Consider the following 16,926-nt stretch of genomic DNA (forward strand, 5'->3'; position numbering starts at 1 on the left):
GAAATGGTGGTGGCCATTATTTCCTAATTGTATCAACAGTGTGATTGTGAATGCTTAGAAGATATACTGCCTGGCAATAGGCTCTCTACCGTAAGTCAAACAGACTCAGATCACATATCGTTTTATGCCTGCTAAGGAGTGAGGACGAAGATTCAGAACTGAATCCAAAAGAGCAACCTCACAGAAGGAACAGCAACCTCAGGCACCCAATAAGAACAGCTCACCATGTTCAGTGAGGGAAGAAAGAATTGGTCATGTTATCATTTGCAATAGAGTCTGCAAAGTTGTTGCCAACAGCAAAACAATCTTGGTTATTGCACACCACACTGCAGCTCAATGAAGAGTTCTACAAGAATAAAAGTATATGGCCCCGTGTCAGGAGATACAGCAAAATTGCAGGAGAGATAGGTCACAAGTTTTTTTTTTTTTTGCTAGTTGCTTTACGTCGCACCGACACAGATAGGTCTTATGGCGACGATGGGACTGGAAAGGGCTAGGTGTGGGAAGGAAGTGGCCGTGGCCTTAATTAAGGTACAGCCCCAGCATTTGCCTGGTGTGAAAATGGGAAACCACGGAAAACCATTTTCAGGGCTGCCGACAGTGGGGTTCGAACCTACTATCTCCCGAATACAGGTCACAATTTCAAAATAATGTGTGTGATGATACAGAGCAACATCAAATCTCCAACCAAACAAGAGAACTATTCAGGAATGTCTTCAGGATCATAGATGATGAAAATGGCATCCTCACTAGAGACAGAGAAGCAGCCATTGACAAGTGGAAATAATACGGTATTGTAAAAAGTTATATTCAGACGGTAATAACAATGCGCCAGGCGGAAGAGCAACAGAGTACCTTGAAATAGAACCTGCAATTCTGTGCAGTGAAATTGAGAATGCCATGAAACATCTAAAGAACAACAAAGCCCCGGGTACTGTATTGATATCACAGGAGAGACGATTAAAGAGAAGGGGGAGGGTGGCAAAGTCGTGTTTCATTCATTGTATAACACTGTAGAATATGAGTAGCCTGATGGAGAATGGCTGAAAGATTGAACATTGTTTTCATTCCACTACACAAGAAAGACTACTTTACAAAGGAAAAATTAAATGTATCCTCCTAATTCAATAAAAAACATAATTCCATCATTAGATGGAGCAATAAAATTCAAACATGTTTCAACTCGTTTGAGCCATCTTCTGTGAAATCATCATCATCTTCCTTCCAAGTATTGAGCCATGTGTCCTGTTACAGTCTTGTATTTTTCTTTTTGCAAAACTTGAAAGCAATCAAATGTCCTTCTGAGGGGTTGCTAGCATGAAGGAAGTAAGACCATTGGTGGGGCTGCCACCTCTCAGCTAATGGACTAGCTGAAATTACAGCATTTCCTCCGTAACTGATGTAACGGTTATACCGCCGTGACTTGGTCGACAGAGGCTCATCTGTGGGAACAGGTTTGTTCATCCCAGGGAAGGTGAGGTTGGCATTTGGACAGGAGAGGTTATGGAGCAATAAATAACTTGCTGGTAATGTACTGTATATAGATATTGTTTTTATTTCCGTCATGTCTCTTCTGTTTTTTCTTTTGTTCCTTCATTATGTTTTTAGCACATTTTTAGCTTGTATTATGTAGATTACTTTAACCCCTGAAGATGGCTCAAACAAGTCAAAACATGTTTGAATTTTATTGCTCCATCTAATGATGGAATTGTGTTTTGAACTGAATTAGGAGGATACATTTAACTTTTCCTTTGTAAAGTGAAAACTGTCAATACCGAATGATTCTAATACCTTGTAACAAGAAAGACTAGTCAGAAACTGCTTTACTGCACTGATACCACAAGCCTGTCATACCCTATGAAAATAAAATGGCGTATGGCTTTTAGTGCCGGAAGTGTCCGAGGACAAGTTCAGCTCGCCAGGTGCAGGTCTTTTGATTTGACACCCGTAGGTGACCTGCGCGTCGTGATGAGGATGAAATGATGATGAAGACGACATCTACACACAGTCCCAGTGTCAGCGGAATTAACTAATTATGATTAAAATTCCCAACCCTGCTGGGAATCGAACCCAGGACCCCTGTGACCAAAGGCCAGCACGCTAACCATTTCGGACATACCCTATTATATATGGATATCCGAGATTGTATGCAAGGTTTTAGGTGCTGATTTAAGATACCCTATTATATACCTTAAACCAGCACCTAAGACCTTACATACAATCTCAGATATTCAAGGAACAAACTGGCTTTGTCTCAGTTAAATGATCACATAAGCAGATTTTCAACCAGAAAATAATAATAGAAAAATCACAAGAGTTTTGTATCCGTCTTCAGCTGCTTCCTCAACTAAAAAAACGCTTTGAATGTGTTGCTTGAGAAATGTTGTGGCATGTTCTAGTTGAATTTGATGTTCCACTTCAGCTTATATCACTGGTATGACTGCAATTGTAAACGTAGATGGTGAGACCTCAGAATACTTCAGTGTGTCCTATGGCATCAGACAAGGTTGCAACTTGTCCCCTCAAGTTTAAAACATCTAAGACGAGTATATCATAAGGAAGGCACTTGATGGTTGGGTTAGGGGCACCTCAACTGGTGGGAGAAAAATTAACAACTTGCAGTTTGCTGATGACACCACCCTGCTTGCCAGCAGTGAGGAAAAGCTTCCAGATATGTTAACATGAGTGAAGAATGCGAGATGAGAATGGATTGGAGCTCAACCTTAGTCCAAACTCATGGTGACTGATAAAGCAGCACAGGTCGACCTTACACGTCGTTTGAAAGAGTTGGATGAAATACACGATTTTGTATACCTTGTGTCAACTATCAGTGATATGGGAAGTTCCGAGAAAGAGATAATGAGAAGAATCTTGCTATGACAAGTAGCTATGATGAAATTAACTAGATCTGGAAGAAAAGGGAAATACTAATAATACAAACATCTATCTCATTTGAAACCCTTGTATTATCTGTTTTCTCATATAGCTGCAAGACCTGGACTGTAAAGGTTTTGGACAGAAAACACATCAATGCCTTTGAAATGTGATGCTGGCTTAGAATGCTACATGTGCCCTGGATCGAAAGAAGAGCCAGTAAGTCCATTCTTCAGGAGCTGAAAATTTTAAAACACTTTTCCTCTCGTATCAGTGAAAGAAAACTTCAGTTCTTTGGACACACTGTGAGATGAACTGGAGAAAATCTAGAGAAGGTAATCCTGGGGAAGGGAAGGCTGAGGGCAGTAGACCACAGGGAAGGATTGCAATCAGATGGATACGGCAAGTAAAGACTATCACCAGTTTATCTATCCCATGTGCCCTGAGGAAAGCCAAAGCTTGTCCAGGATGGTGACATTATAGCAGAGATGTAACCACCAAAGAAAAGCCAGAGGGGAAATGAGTAAATCAATTTATGATGAAATGAAATGTTGTATGGCTTTTAGTGCCGGGATATCCCAGGACAGGTTCGGCTCGCCGGGTGCAGGCCTTTTCATTTTGACTCCCGTAGGCGACCTGCGCGTCGTGATGAGGATGAAATTATGATGATGACAACACATACACCCAGCCCCCGTGCCGTAGGAATTAACCAATTAAGGTTAAAATCCCCGACATGGCCGGGAATCGAACCCGGGACCCTCTGAACCGAAGGCCAGAACGCTGACCGTTCAGCCAACGAATCGGACATCAGATCATTCACCATGAAGTAAATGCAAGAAGGTGCAGGGTGTGCAAGAGCCAAACAATTATGTATGCAAAAAATGTCAGGTCCATCTGCATACAGACTGCTTCTCAATATTCCATGAATAAAAGCATAAGTTCATGTTGTGAAATTTGTTTGCCATGTTCACCTGCATAAACAGAATTGGTGATGTTATAATTTTCCATGAAGGAAATATCAGGAGAAAGTGCAGGGTGGAAATATGCCAGTGATACAGTTTGAACATCCTTACACATGGCCCTTACAAAAATCTGGAAAACAGAAAAGTTCCCCGAACATTGGACCACAGCCATAATCCACCCACTCCACAAGAAAGGAGATAAAAGCAATCCAGATAATTAGACTGCACATACATACAAGATATTCTCCAGAATCCTATACAGGAGGATCAAAGACCACCTAGAGTAAGAATTAGGTGAATACCAAGGAGGCTTCAGACCTTGGAGAAGCTGTGCAGAACAAATCATCACTTTGAAATTAGCCATAGCACATTACAAGAAGCACTTTAAAAAAGCTTACGACTGCATCCATAGACCTTCAATATTGAAAATTGAAAGAAATTTCGGGTTCCATCAAAAATTAATCAAATTGATAGAACTCAACTTAACCAACACTAAATCAAAAGTCAAGTTCAGAGGGAAATTCTCTGAGCCATAAAAACAGGCTTAAGACAAGGAGATTGCTTGTCACCACTGCTGTTCAACTGTGCCTTTGAATAGGCCTATATAATGAGGGAATGGTACAAGAGTAACCCAAACAATATCCGAATGGAAGACCCAAAGACAACATAAGTTTAAATTGCCTAGGATTTGCTGATGACCTTGTTCTCTTGTCCAACAATATTCAGGAAACCAGACAAGTTATATCACTACAGGAAATAGCTCAGAAAATTGGTCCTGGAATATCTTTTGAAAAGACAGTAGTAATCTTGTTTACTGACCCACCACTCAAACAAAATTGCCATAGGAAACCAAGAAATCAAAACTGTAGATAAATTTAAATATCTGGAAGAAATCATAACATATAACCTCCATGGAAAGCCAGCATGGCATAACAGAATAAATAAATTGACCAGAGCAAAACATGTCACCAAGAATATCTACAACAAAAAGGGCCTGTCAATAGCAACGAAATTAAAACATTACAAAACAGTTACTCAACCAGAAATAACATACGCAAGGGAAACCATCTTAAAAACAACTAACACTGCACAAATAGACAAAATACTCATGATAGAGAGCAGAATCATTAGAACGTGCATCAACAAATCACACCAAAAAGATGGACACTGGACAGTAGCTTCTAATGAAAGAGTCTACAAGGAAATAGAACCAGTAATGAGCACAATCAGGAAGAAACGCATTTCATTTTTTTGGACACCTAATCAGGACATCAGAGAATCAGGATCATCAGCAGAATAATAGAAAAATTATGGAATAGTAAGTGCAAGCCAATTTTACAGAAATCAAGGAAGATATGGATGAACTACAAATTACAGTGGAAGACCTAAGAAACAAAACCAACAAAATCAGGAAACTCACAGACGAGCAAACCAGACTGCAAACCAGAAGCAACAAACAGACAACCGGAAGGGTGATTTCCAATGAAGAAAGAAGGATAAGATCAGAGAGAATGAAGAAGTACTGGGCTGACAGGAAACTGAAAAATTATTTGTATAAAGTTGGCTAGTTTGGTCCAATGAAGGCCATAAAATGTAACTAAATAAATAAATAAATAAATGCTATTATTAAGGCCATAAATTCATGTTGTGAAATTTGCTTGTGTCACGAAGTTTTATGTAAACTAAGTAAATAAAAGAATTTTAAAAATGTACGGTAATCACTAATAATAAATAATAAATTAAGGGTACCGCTAATTAGCCAAATATATTTGAACCCAGGTAGGGAGTGCTTATGACTAGTTATTTTTAGATGCTCGCTTTTGTTCCAAATACCTTGAGTCGTGCTACCAGTATTAGTTGGTCCTTTCTCTCCTGTGAAAAAGGTTTGTGAGACTTAACAACTTTTGGTAGAGGAGACCATGAATTTACCAATTTACAAAATTTAGAGCGGTTTGAGAGAAATCCCAGTGGAAGCTATTCTTTTTTTTTTTATTTACTTGAGCCACATACTTCCAGTCTTGTTACTTACCCTTAATTTTATTTAATATTAAAAGACATCAAGTAGGCCTATAATTTAAAAATTAATTTTTATGCATGCAAAGAGATGGGTTTAACAAATGCAGTAATTTAACTGAAGATCCACCAAATATTTTTATTAAGTTAGTAATATTACTGTATAGTATAATCCAAAAACCACGTTCAAATTCTGGCGTTATGCCATCCTGAAACAAAAGTTTCTGAGTAAAAGTATGACCAAAGGTAAGGAGCACATTATCACAAATTTTTGCCCTTGTAATTAACGTTAATAGAGGATGGTTGCCAAGTTTTACTTCCTCATAAAAAAAAATAATCACCACCAACAGCACGAACAGTATCATGTTTGCAACTTGGGATATTTTTATCAGTCCTGAATATAATACACAGAACAAGTTATCAGACTGACAAGTGTGAATGTAGCATCTGTCTTGGGGTATATATTTTTAAAAATTTAATTGGAAGTGGGACTTGGTTTGCCAAAGATCAACAAACTTTCATGTTTAAAAACCACACCAAAAACGACTCCAGATACAATCTCCGCTCTTGTAGTGAGATTATGATTTTTTTGCTAGTTGCTTTATGTCGCACTGACACAGATAGGTCTTATGACGATGATATATGATATTTTATAATGCACCCATATTAAATAGCCAAGCTGCCTAGTCAAAACACTAAGTTCTAGATCTGTTATAGTAAAGCGCATGCCCTTATATAATTTTAGAACAAGTTTAAGTGTATATAATGTTCACAAAAAATTGTCCAAAATGCTGTTTGTCACTTGCCTTACGTAATACAACTAGGCCTATGAAATTTTACTAATAATGTGTGTTTCGGACAAAATGTATATTACAGAATAAGACAAGTACAGTAAGCAAACCTTTTCTTGAGCCCTGAGCTCCATAGTGCTGAATGGGAACTAGGGCTGAAGAAAAGGTTTGCCTACAATATTTTATTGTGAAGGACCATAACATGACAAGACTGACTGTGATTCTTCCATGCAAGAGTCTTCAGTTTGTTTTTGTCATGAAGTGTACATAACCTCCACATAAATTATGAACTGAGCAGATTACTCCCCATGTTGACATTTCAACTAAAGACTGTTAAGCTCTCTAGATTTGTTGCCAACGCCTTGAGAAGTGACAAGTAAGGCTAGCTTAGGCAATAAACTTTCAACGTTAACATAGTGGTACTCAGGTCTACTTGTCATTCTGTTTAGCATACTACCTGTTGGCAATTAATAAATCTACTAAACTGGAGAAATAATAATTTCTCCGAAAACCGTCAAAAATAGTTAAAGGGACGTAAAAACAATACCATTATTAATTCATCCCAAATAAACGTACAATTAATAAACAGAGGAAATATACAGAAAATAGTACAGTAAAATTAATTTTCGGTACATGTCTAAGATTATATAATTACGGTCTCAACATAACACACACACATACAGTAAGTGAAGTGACAAGATGTAGACCTTCCCGAATAGATTCATTTAGGATGCACAAATTAATTAGTTGTCACAACTTGTCAACATTCAGTATCATAATTATACGAAAATAACTGCAAAAGTGCGTGTACAGAACAGAACATTCGAAAGTACTGCACAACACACGACACACTATATCGTAAGCCGAATCCTAACTTCGCAACTATAGGAATTCTTACATGGTTGCTGCCTTTTCTATCATAAAACATAATGTATAACTAACGCATTAATAATAGGCCTTTCGCCCTTCGTTCGTTTCATACCAGCTATCTCGAAAAGTGTATTTTGCAACATGTAACTTAGGTGCCTACATTTTTTGAAACACATCTGCATACCTAAATATGCTTAACTAAGACATTAACGATATTATTATAATACTACACTAATCACACTTAGTTATAAACTTTTCAATGAGATAATCACTGCACGGTTACCGTGTCAACTACCTTACCTTCGATTACAACCACTCGTTTACCACCGTTCCGAAGGCCGTAGGATATTCCGAAAGGTAAACACATGCGATTCACCACAATTTCTTCACAATCACTGACAATTTACAAAGGAAACGTACTAAAATTATAATAACAAGCTCACAGGAATCACAAATTTTCTACGACAAACAAAAACACACCACACCATATCAATCTCCACGACAAGGAGCAGCACACATAAACGTATTTTTCGGTCGTCATTAATGGGTGTGGTTAACTTCCGAAATTTACCGAATAGTTCCGTCTCTTGCCGAAAGGGAAACTAAAACGTACAGGAGTAAATTCAAGCAAATATCAAGTATCAGATTATTTTGCTAATATTTAGAAAAGAAATGGACAATATAGAAGGCATTGTACCAAACAATCATTCTTACTTCCTGGAAGTCTATGTACAAATTTAGAAATGGTGATGAACGAATATAGAAACATGGTAAAATTTTCATTACAGAACGACAGAAATTAGTGTTCCAAAATATAACATGAAACCCAAAAATCTTCCAAGCAAATGTACCGCTTATGATTAATCTGAAGTTTGCCAAATAATTGCATTTTTTCTTAAGTATTAATACGTTCATCATTTCTCCAGTTTAGGTAGCTCCAATGCTGCCAATGGTGCAATTTAACTTAATTTTAAGATGAAAGCAGATATTGATATGGAAATTGGATGTTGATCAAATACTGTACATTATATTAAACTCGTATTAGAATTATATGAGATATTGAATTATTATCCACTATTTATTTAAATTTCAAAAATTCAATGCACTAGCCTGCACTCTGTCAACTTGCCTTATAGATATCCATCTCCCGCAGCATTGGTACCGGTACTGACTTGTAAATTTACATGTTATTTATACTTTAAAATGAAGTGGAAATAATATATATTTACATTGGTTGGAAAGCTAATATATTACCATCTGAGAGTGGCAAATTCTTATCCGTAATAAAACTTAAGTACTTTGCAATTCAAAGGTCTTCGTTCTGTCAGAAATTCAAGAAGTATTCTGTCGAGGCGTTTGTGTACACTCTATGTAAGCAGTCTGTATCACAACAAGTATATGTCCGTGTTACTTGTGATTGATTAATAATTAGAAATACTTGTCGTGGTTTTTTTGAGAGCTGTTGCTAATAGCTTTTAACAGGAAGTTATGGAAGGTGATGTTGACGGCGGTAGCTCAGACTCAGCTGAGGCTGACACTATAGGCCTACCGTTTTATGGAACTAGCAGCGACGACGAAGCGATGGAGGGAGAAGAACGCACAAATGGAGGTAATTCTAGTGGAGAAGAACAAGGACAGGATCAAGAACATACATTTGACACTGCTCTTCCGGTTAAGCATTCATATTTAGGCAATAATTTGGAAGAATTACGTGGTCGAACCCTCTTGGACGATGGATCTTATCAGACACTACCTTTGTTACCGGAACCTGGTGTTGTACTAGTGCCAGGACAGACTCTTCCTTTGACCGTCTTTTATCCATCAACTATAAGTATGTTGCGGAGAACTATTTCAACTGATCGAACCTTTGGTGTGGTTTGTATCAGGTATGTTGGTGCAGATCCTCCCAGACTAGCAGACGTTGGAACTACTGCAGAAATATACGAATTTCAAGGTGAAGATGATACAACTTGTTTTAAGATTAAAGCCAAAGGGCGGCAGAGGTTCAAGATCATTGAGTCACGACGTCAAATTGATGGAAATATAACAGCGCGTGTTAGAATCTTGCCGGAAGTTATGTTGCCGGATCCTTTGATGGAAGTGCGTATAACTTCCCTGGATAGAAACCGACACACTAATCCACTTCGGAAGCGCGCATTTAGAAACCGCGATGCTGTTTCGACCAGATGGCCTGCATGGGTTCATTCCCAGTATGATTGTCATCTTCTGGTAAAGAAGGTTATGGTTCATTTGGCCCATCTACAGCTTGGAAGGAATAATGCAATTCCTGCAGATCCTGTGGAGCTGTCCTTTTGGGTTGCACAGTGTTTGCCTTTGAGAGATGAGCAGAAATTGAATCTCCTGCAAATAAATTCAGCTATTCAAAGACTTAGATGGGAATTAAGTATTCTGGATAACTGCCGGGTACTTTGTTGTTTAAAGTGCTCAGCAAAGGTTGCTAATCAGAAAGATATATTTTCAATGTCAGTGGAGGGTCCTCAAGGGACCTATGTCAATTCTGGTGGATATGTACATGAAACAATGACACTTTATAAAGCCAAAGGATTAAGATGTTTGAGCGATGCACCTTCAACTGAATATTCTTGGTTTCCTGGTTATGCTTGGACTATCGCAGAATGTCGTCGCTGCCAAAAGCACATGGGTTGGAAGTTCACTGCAACAAGAGATGATTTGAGACCTGCTAAGTTTTGGGGTCTTTGTCGTCGATCCTTGGCTCCAAGACTTCAGCCTAGTGACGATGGAGAGGGTCGACCCGTAATGTAAATGTTTGAGCTAAAATCAGGTAATTATTTATTTGTACTGTTACCCAAAATCCTGTTTCTTGATACGGAGTTTGGGATGAGGTGAGATTATTTGTATATGGCACGTTTTTATTCTCAGATGCCCGTCCTGATGCCCACCGCAGTTGAGGAGTTTAGTAAAAATGCGACAAAGTTTCATTACAGACCAGAGATCTTCATATTTCTCATCTTTTCCTAAAATATTGTAGTAAAATTAATCCAATCCCAAGACATACATTTCTTCTTTTTTTTTAGACAAATTAATGAATTCATTTGTTTTTTCCTGCATTGTTCTGAGCTTTCTCGATTAGCAAGCAGAACTGTTATTTGGCCTTTTCAGCACTTTTAATGACATATTCTTGTATGGCTGTGCAAGTTTTCAACAATGACATCATTCTTTTTAGGGTAGTGGTGGGAGCGGAGTGGAGCAGTTGTTGTGACGTCATCACCCGGTTGTACTGTGTGAACTACTGAGTGAATGTACTGTAGCAGCCCGTTTAAACACTTTATTGGTATGACAGCGTAAAGGTATTCACCTGCCTATTCAATGTCCTTTTCTCACAACATAACTGTTTTGCTGAATACAGCAATATTTTTTTTTCTGCTGGAGACGCTGACCTGCTTATTTCATCCTTGTGGTTCCACAAATTTGATATGCTACCAACCGTCGGGTAAATATGGCCGCAAAATTTGCATTTTGCTGATTTTTATCATGAGTAATTTCAAAGAACTGCCAAGCATTAAACGGTTTTCGTGGCATTTGTGGTACAAATTTCTGTAAACATTTCTTTAAATTCCTTTAAATATTCTAAAAAAACATAAATACTGTCTAAAAATGGGATTAAATATCAAACTAATACCACAATTATTATCTAATATACTTTACATTATCTACAAAACACATTGAATGGAGAAAATATTGATGCAAATTTGACAAGCACAGATTAAATACAGGTGCAATACTCTTAAATATGTGTTGTGCGCCACACTGTGCTCTGACAGCTCTAGTCCTCCGTGAGTACTTGCTGTTGTAAGCGGAGGGGATCAGTAGTGCACTCTACCATTACAACCAGATTATTCATCGATATTACTTGCTCCGCTCCCAGCTCTATTTTAGGGACTAGGGCAGTGAGACCCCTTGCTGAGTATGAGTTTTTCTGTCATGGTGCTCAGGACATTTTTGAACTCATTCTTAAAAGTTTTTTGTTTTTTTTTTTCTCCAGAACATTTAACTTGTTTCAGTAAGCTTTTAGCAGTGTAAATCTTGGAAGTCTAAATATAACTTTTGGGGAATACTTTCTTCAGCTGTCTTTTCAGACTTCAGGGAGAAAGGTTTCAGCTCATGAAAGTATTACATCTCTGCTATCATCCTCATGTGTGTAGTCCCAAACACGGTTGTAGTCTCCTGTCACTATTGCTAACTTGTCACAGTTCCTCAAGTGGGGTAAATGAGAAACTTATAGTAGAAGTTTTATGTGCTAAGGTGATCACACAATTGCTGAGCTCGATTACTATTTTCGACCGACTCGTTGGCTACGGTCAGAGTACTGGCCTCTGGTTCAGAGGGTCCCGGATTCGATTCCCGGCCGGGTCGGGGATTTTAACCTTAATGGGTTAATTCCAATGGCACGGGGGCTGGGTGTATGTGTTGTCTTTCATCATCATTTCATCCTCATCACGACGTGCAGGTCGCCTACGGGAGTCAAATAGAAAGACCTGCACATGGCGAGCTGAACCCGTCCTGGGATATCCCGGCACTAAAAGCAAATACTTTAATAAACCAATACCGGACAGCTCTATCTCAGCAGCATTGAGTGGAGTGCGAACAGTGACGGTGGTGACATCTAGCGTGTTGGTGTGAACTGCATACTTGTCTATGCTACAGTTTCGTCGCCATAAGACCTATCTGTGTCGGTGCAACGTAAAACCCCTAGCAAAAAAAAAAAAAAAAAAAAAAAAAGCTACAGTTGAGAGGAATGTACTACAATCATTGGAACTATTTTTGTTTAAATAATTGTATAATCATAATGATTAAGAATGAAATTTTAAAATATGAAATGCCTCCTTCATGAACCTCTAAATGAGCATTATGTTAGCCGTGCCTTTCGCTATGTCTTAAAAATTATAAAGCAGTATTTGTCTGAGGATCCACCCATCCTCTGCGGGAAATATTTAACAACTACTCTCTCCTCTTCTTTCTAGACTTTTCTCAAATACCTAGGGCAGGATTTTGCATGAACTTAGCCTAGTTTTCCTGTCGGATACCTTTCCTAACAGCATCATATGTGGAGGGATATATACCGTACTCACTATTGCGTGTTTCTGTGGTTGTTTTTCGTATGATATGTTGTATATAAGCCTACTTGAAGATGCGTATGAATACGAATACAAACCCGTAGCCCTCGATCTACAGGAATTAGCAGACGCGATTAAAATCTCCGACTCAGTCGGGAATCGTACCAGGGCCCTTTGAATCGAAGGCGAGTACGCTGACCATTCCGTGGTGGTGATTATTTTAACTGGCCAGCCATCCTCTATTAACACTAATCAGAAGGGAAATGGAAGAGGTCCAACACTCCGAAGAATGAAAGTATGATAAAGGAGGGGGGGGGGGGGCGTCACGAAGCGCTAACCATTCAGCCAAAGCCATAGAGGGGCAGATAACTTAACAACATCCATGATTTATTAATATTTTGGGAAAGAGAAACTGTAATTAAGGAACAGGAGTTTTGGTCCATTATTTTGACTTATTCTTCTTCTTCTTCGGTACGGCCGATCTTCCCGAACTCTATAGGGGAACTCACCTCACCCTGCTATCTCGCTTTTGCTGTACTTTGAATTTTCTGTTTTACCTCTGAGGACAGAAATACATAATAGGCCATATATAAGTATAACACATATTGGTGTTACGTGATTGAAATACGATGTTCCTAACAAGGAAGAAGTGTTCAGAATTTTCTAAAGCCTCTTTCACAAATTTATGCATGAAGAATTACCATACGCACGTATGAAATTACCTGGACAAGTGCTCAAGCCTATGCCAGTTATACAGTTATGCGCTGGCCTTCTGATCCAAATTTGGCAGGTTCGATCCTGGCTCAGTCCGGTGATATTTGAAGGTGCTCATATGCGTCAGCCTCGTGTAGGTAGATTTACTCGCATGTAGAAGTATTTCTGCGGGACGATATTCCGGCACCTAGGCGTCTCCGAAAACCGTAAAAGTACTTAGTGGTACGTAAAGAAAAATTATTATTATTATTATTATTATTATTATTATTATTATTATTATTATTATTATTATTATTATTATTATTATTATTATTATTATCTTACAGTAAAAAAAAGTGACTGCATTCATAACTCATAGCCTTCAATATTCAATTTCAAGAATACCGCGATAACCATTACGTTACAGGCCCACAAGTTTTCGATTGTGAAATTTATGGTACAGTTAACAATGTGGACCCTCAAGTTTGAGTATACTGGAGTTCCATATTTGTTAATATTATTGGTTTTACGTCCCACTAACATTTCAGTAGAGTATTTGATTGATTTTCTTAATATAAGGGGCATGGAATGTAATCAAATACAGTAACCGCAACACAGGTGCGAGGTCATTACGTTTTTTTTAAATACTTGCGGTCCTTATCAGTTCCCATGTCCATTATCTTGCTGCGTAATTTGTTCAGCGCATAGCACTTTTCTTGGAATATAATTGCAATGTAAGATTATTTAGTGACGAACACTAATACATTATAAACAACACGCCAGTGCGCCAAGAATCATACAGATGGCAATATGTTATTGAAGAGTTGGTCACACCAAGCCATGTAGGTAGCAGCACTGTCGACTTTCTCGCTGAAAACATCAAGCTGTCCGGTATTGTCATATTAAAGTATTTGCTAAAAGCCATATGACATTTCATTTCATTATTATTTTCAATTGTATAAGGAGCATTATTGACTTGAAATTCTCGTTGTACAGACGGCACTTCCGTAATGTGATTATGGACCTTCCGCAACTAATTTTGTACCAGAAATATTTGGGGACCTTTGGTTTTGAACCATATGTGATTCTTGAACACACAAAACATCACAGTTCTTTTCATGACATAGTTTGCTTGGTAGCTGTTGTTTGAAAATTGATATGCTGTCAGTATTTATTGAAATTACTTTCAGGGTTGGCTCTGAAAAGAGCTGTATGTTGAAGTGCATAGTGATGACTATGGTGTGAGATTATTAGGCATTTTGGAAGAGTTCTAGTCCACTACCCGGTTCAAAAATACATCCTATGGGAAGGCTTCTAGAGTCTCCAAATACACTGATGAGTCCATATGATATATAAGTGGGAAAAATAGCTGGAGAAAAATTTCAAGTAATCTGAAGGTGGGTGTCTCTGTAGCTGATACCTGGTCAGTGGTGATTATTATGTTATTGTTTTTAAATTAACCATAAAGACATGAAAATAAAAGATTCCCTAGACCTCTCAAATCTAATACTTCTGGTGTTGGAGGAGCAAAACTTGACCCAGGAAAGTTGTAAAGGAAAGTCACGAGGCATGGAAATGTTGATTAATCATCCCTTCTTAACTAATCATAGGTAAACGAGGAAGAATTTCGACCTTCAAAGATTAAAAGCGTCTGAAAAAGAGAAGGACCAGGAAAGGTGTGAAAAAATCAGACTCCATAGACTTTACAAACCTAATGCTATTAGTGTAATAAAAGAACAAGATTTGACCAAGAGAGTACAGATAGAAATAACAAAAATTTGGAGCCTGGTATAGGGAAGTTGAGATGTTGCAAGATTTGGCTGGGAGACTCATGGTTGCTATTTTGCTAGTCCACATTCTCTACTTAGAAACCAGAGAGTGTAACTTAACTAGTGACAAAGTTGAAGATAAGGAAAGAGACAAAATGAGAAATGTAGACTTCATAGAAAGAATTGTTGTTGTTTGGGTCAGCTTTCCATACACTGGTGTAGTGGTTGAGGTAGTGGTGATTGTTTTAAGAGGAAGGTCAACAACATAACAATGCCACCCTATTTTTTTCCAGCCAGTTCATGCCTGCAGAATTTTTGCATCTTTCATCCATTGTGACCAACTTGATTGAGTGTTAATTATGTGATATGCTCTACTCATTTCACCTTCAGTGTTCTTCTGTAACACTTTATTTTGAAGGCTTCAAATCTCTTCTTCTCTGCTCGAGTAATTGTTCATGTTTCATTTCCATTCAACATCATGTTCCACATCAGCGTTTAGAGAAACATCTTTCTGATATGCATATGTGTTACATAAAATTGGGAGTCCCATGGCTATGATCATGATATCAATAGTTACATAAAATTACAAGCTAGCTTGCTTTGAAAGCAGTTCTGTTCCTTAATGAGGTGAGGGCAGGATCATTCTAGGTGCTTATTCTGTCCATTTACAGTACTTGAAATGTATGAAACATATGGACTAATTTTGAACAAAATCCAGTACAGTTTGCATATTTGACTGGTATCTGTGGACTGGAGGTTCTAGAAATATTATACGGACTTCAAATTGTACACAAAATTCGTGTGGTTTTTAAAATTATTTTTAAAATATCATTTCAATAGAACAGTTGGTGTTGACATGAACTGGGAAAGAAGACATTGGCTTAAACAACAAATGCTGGAGGTAAGAGTAAAAAATGTCCACCGTCAGTGATTAGTACAGTAAATTCAGAGACTGTGTTGTCACCTTTTTACCTAAAATTAGGCCACATGAAGAAAACAAGAAGAAATAAGATCCGGAATGAAGAGATCCGTCATATTACACAAGTAAAGCAGTCATTAAGTGAAAATGTAAGAACATCAAGTCTCAAATGGTATGGCCATGTAAAAAAGGTGGATCAAATGAGAACAGCAAGAAAATGGCTAGAAAAGGAACTGGAAGGCAAAAGACCTAGAGACAGACCAAGGAAACGGTGAATCAGTCAAGTAAAGCAGGACCTGGATGGAAGAGGAGTAGAATGGCACCAAGTTGAGGAGGAAGAAATGTACCTGGATAGACAAAGATGGAAAGCGCTCTTGTACCTCACCCAGGCAACTGGAGATGGTTAAAGGATGATGATTCTGATGATGTAGTAGTTTACCAAGGCCTTTACAAACCAAGAAGGTACCTTGTATTTGAAATTTCTAGCGTGTTCATAGGACTTGTTGTCATTGGTATGAAGAAATTGATACATGTAAGAAAAGCATGGGTTGGTCATGAGAAATCAACAGTAAGTTTCTTTGAAATTGCAGACATCGCCAGTTATAAACTAATAGCAAATGGCATATTAGCAAAATTTGTAGAATTTGGATGCATTAAAAGTTTTAAAATTACATTTTAAAAATCTCATTTTGGCTGTTTCCTAGAAAATGTAAATTTAGGCAGTCAGGAACAAGATCCAAATACAATACAATACAATAGTGTCAGAAGCACTACTGTAACTTACCGGCTATATAAATTAAAATAATATACATCTGTGTGGAGGTCCAATTTATCACAAGATTTATTAGGAATCAAGAAGAGCAAAGATACAATAACATAAAAACAGACATGCCTTGACTCCTGTCTATTTTTTTTTTCCAATGAGTTTACACATCTCAT

The 16,926-nt window shown here is 37.9% G+C and overlaps 2 protein-coding genes across 8 annotated transcripts in view; one reads left to right on the forward strand and one right to left on the reverse strand.

Annotated features, from left to right (window-relative positions):
* The window catches only part of Synd (protein kinase C and casein kinase substrate in neurons protein Synd), a 762,925-nt gene extending 754,881 nt beyond the window's left edge, over nucleotides 1-8,044 (reverse strand). For all 4 annotated transcript variants that reach the window (XM_067143439.2, XM_067143441.2, XM_067143442.2 and 1 more), the window contains exon 1: nucleotides 7,811-8,044. The gene's annotated coding sequence lies outside the window, so the exon portion shown is untranslated. The remainder of the gene's footprint in view (nucleotides 1-7,810) is intronic.
* Nucleotides 8,045-8,905: 861 nt separating this feature from the next.
* The window catches only part of LOC136866462 (protein cereblon), an 88,790-nt gene continuing 80,769 nt past the window's right edge, over nucleotides 8,906-16,926 (forward strand). For 3 of the 4 annotated variants that reach the window (XR_010859551.2, XR_010859550.2, XM_067143445.2), the window contains exon 1: nucleotides 8,906-10,313. Coding sequence is in view for 2 of the 4 variants with exons in the window: in XM_067143445.2 (XP_066999546.1) it covers nucleotides 8,999-10,294 (1,296 nt within the window). In the remaining 2 variants the exon portion in view is untranslated. Of the gene's footprint in view, nucleotides 10,314-10,411; nucleotides 10,526-16,926 lie in introns of those variants that run through there. The other variant, XM_067143446.2, reaches the window with a different exon arrangement.

Source organism: Anabrus simplex, chromosome 3, assembly GCF_040414725.1.
Source record: "Anabrus simplex isolate iqAnaSimp1 chromosome 3, ASM4041472v1, whole genome shotgun sequence".
Taxonomy (NCBI): Eukaryota; Metazoa; Arthropoda; class Insecta; order Orthoptera; family Tettigoniidae; genus Anabrus; species Anabrus simplex.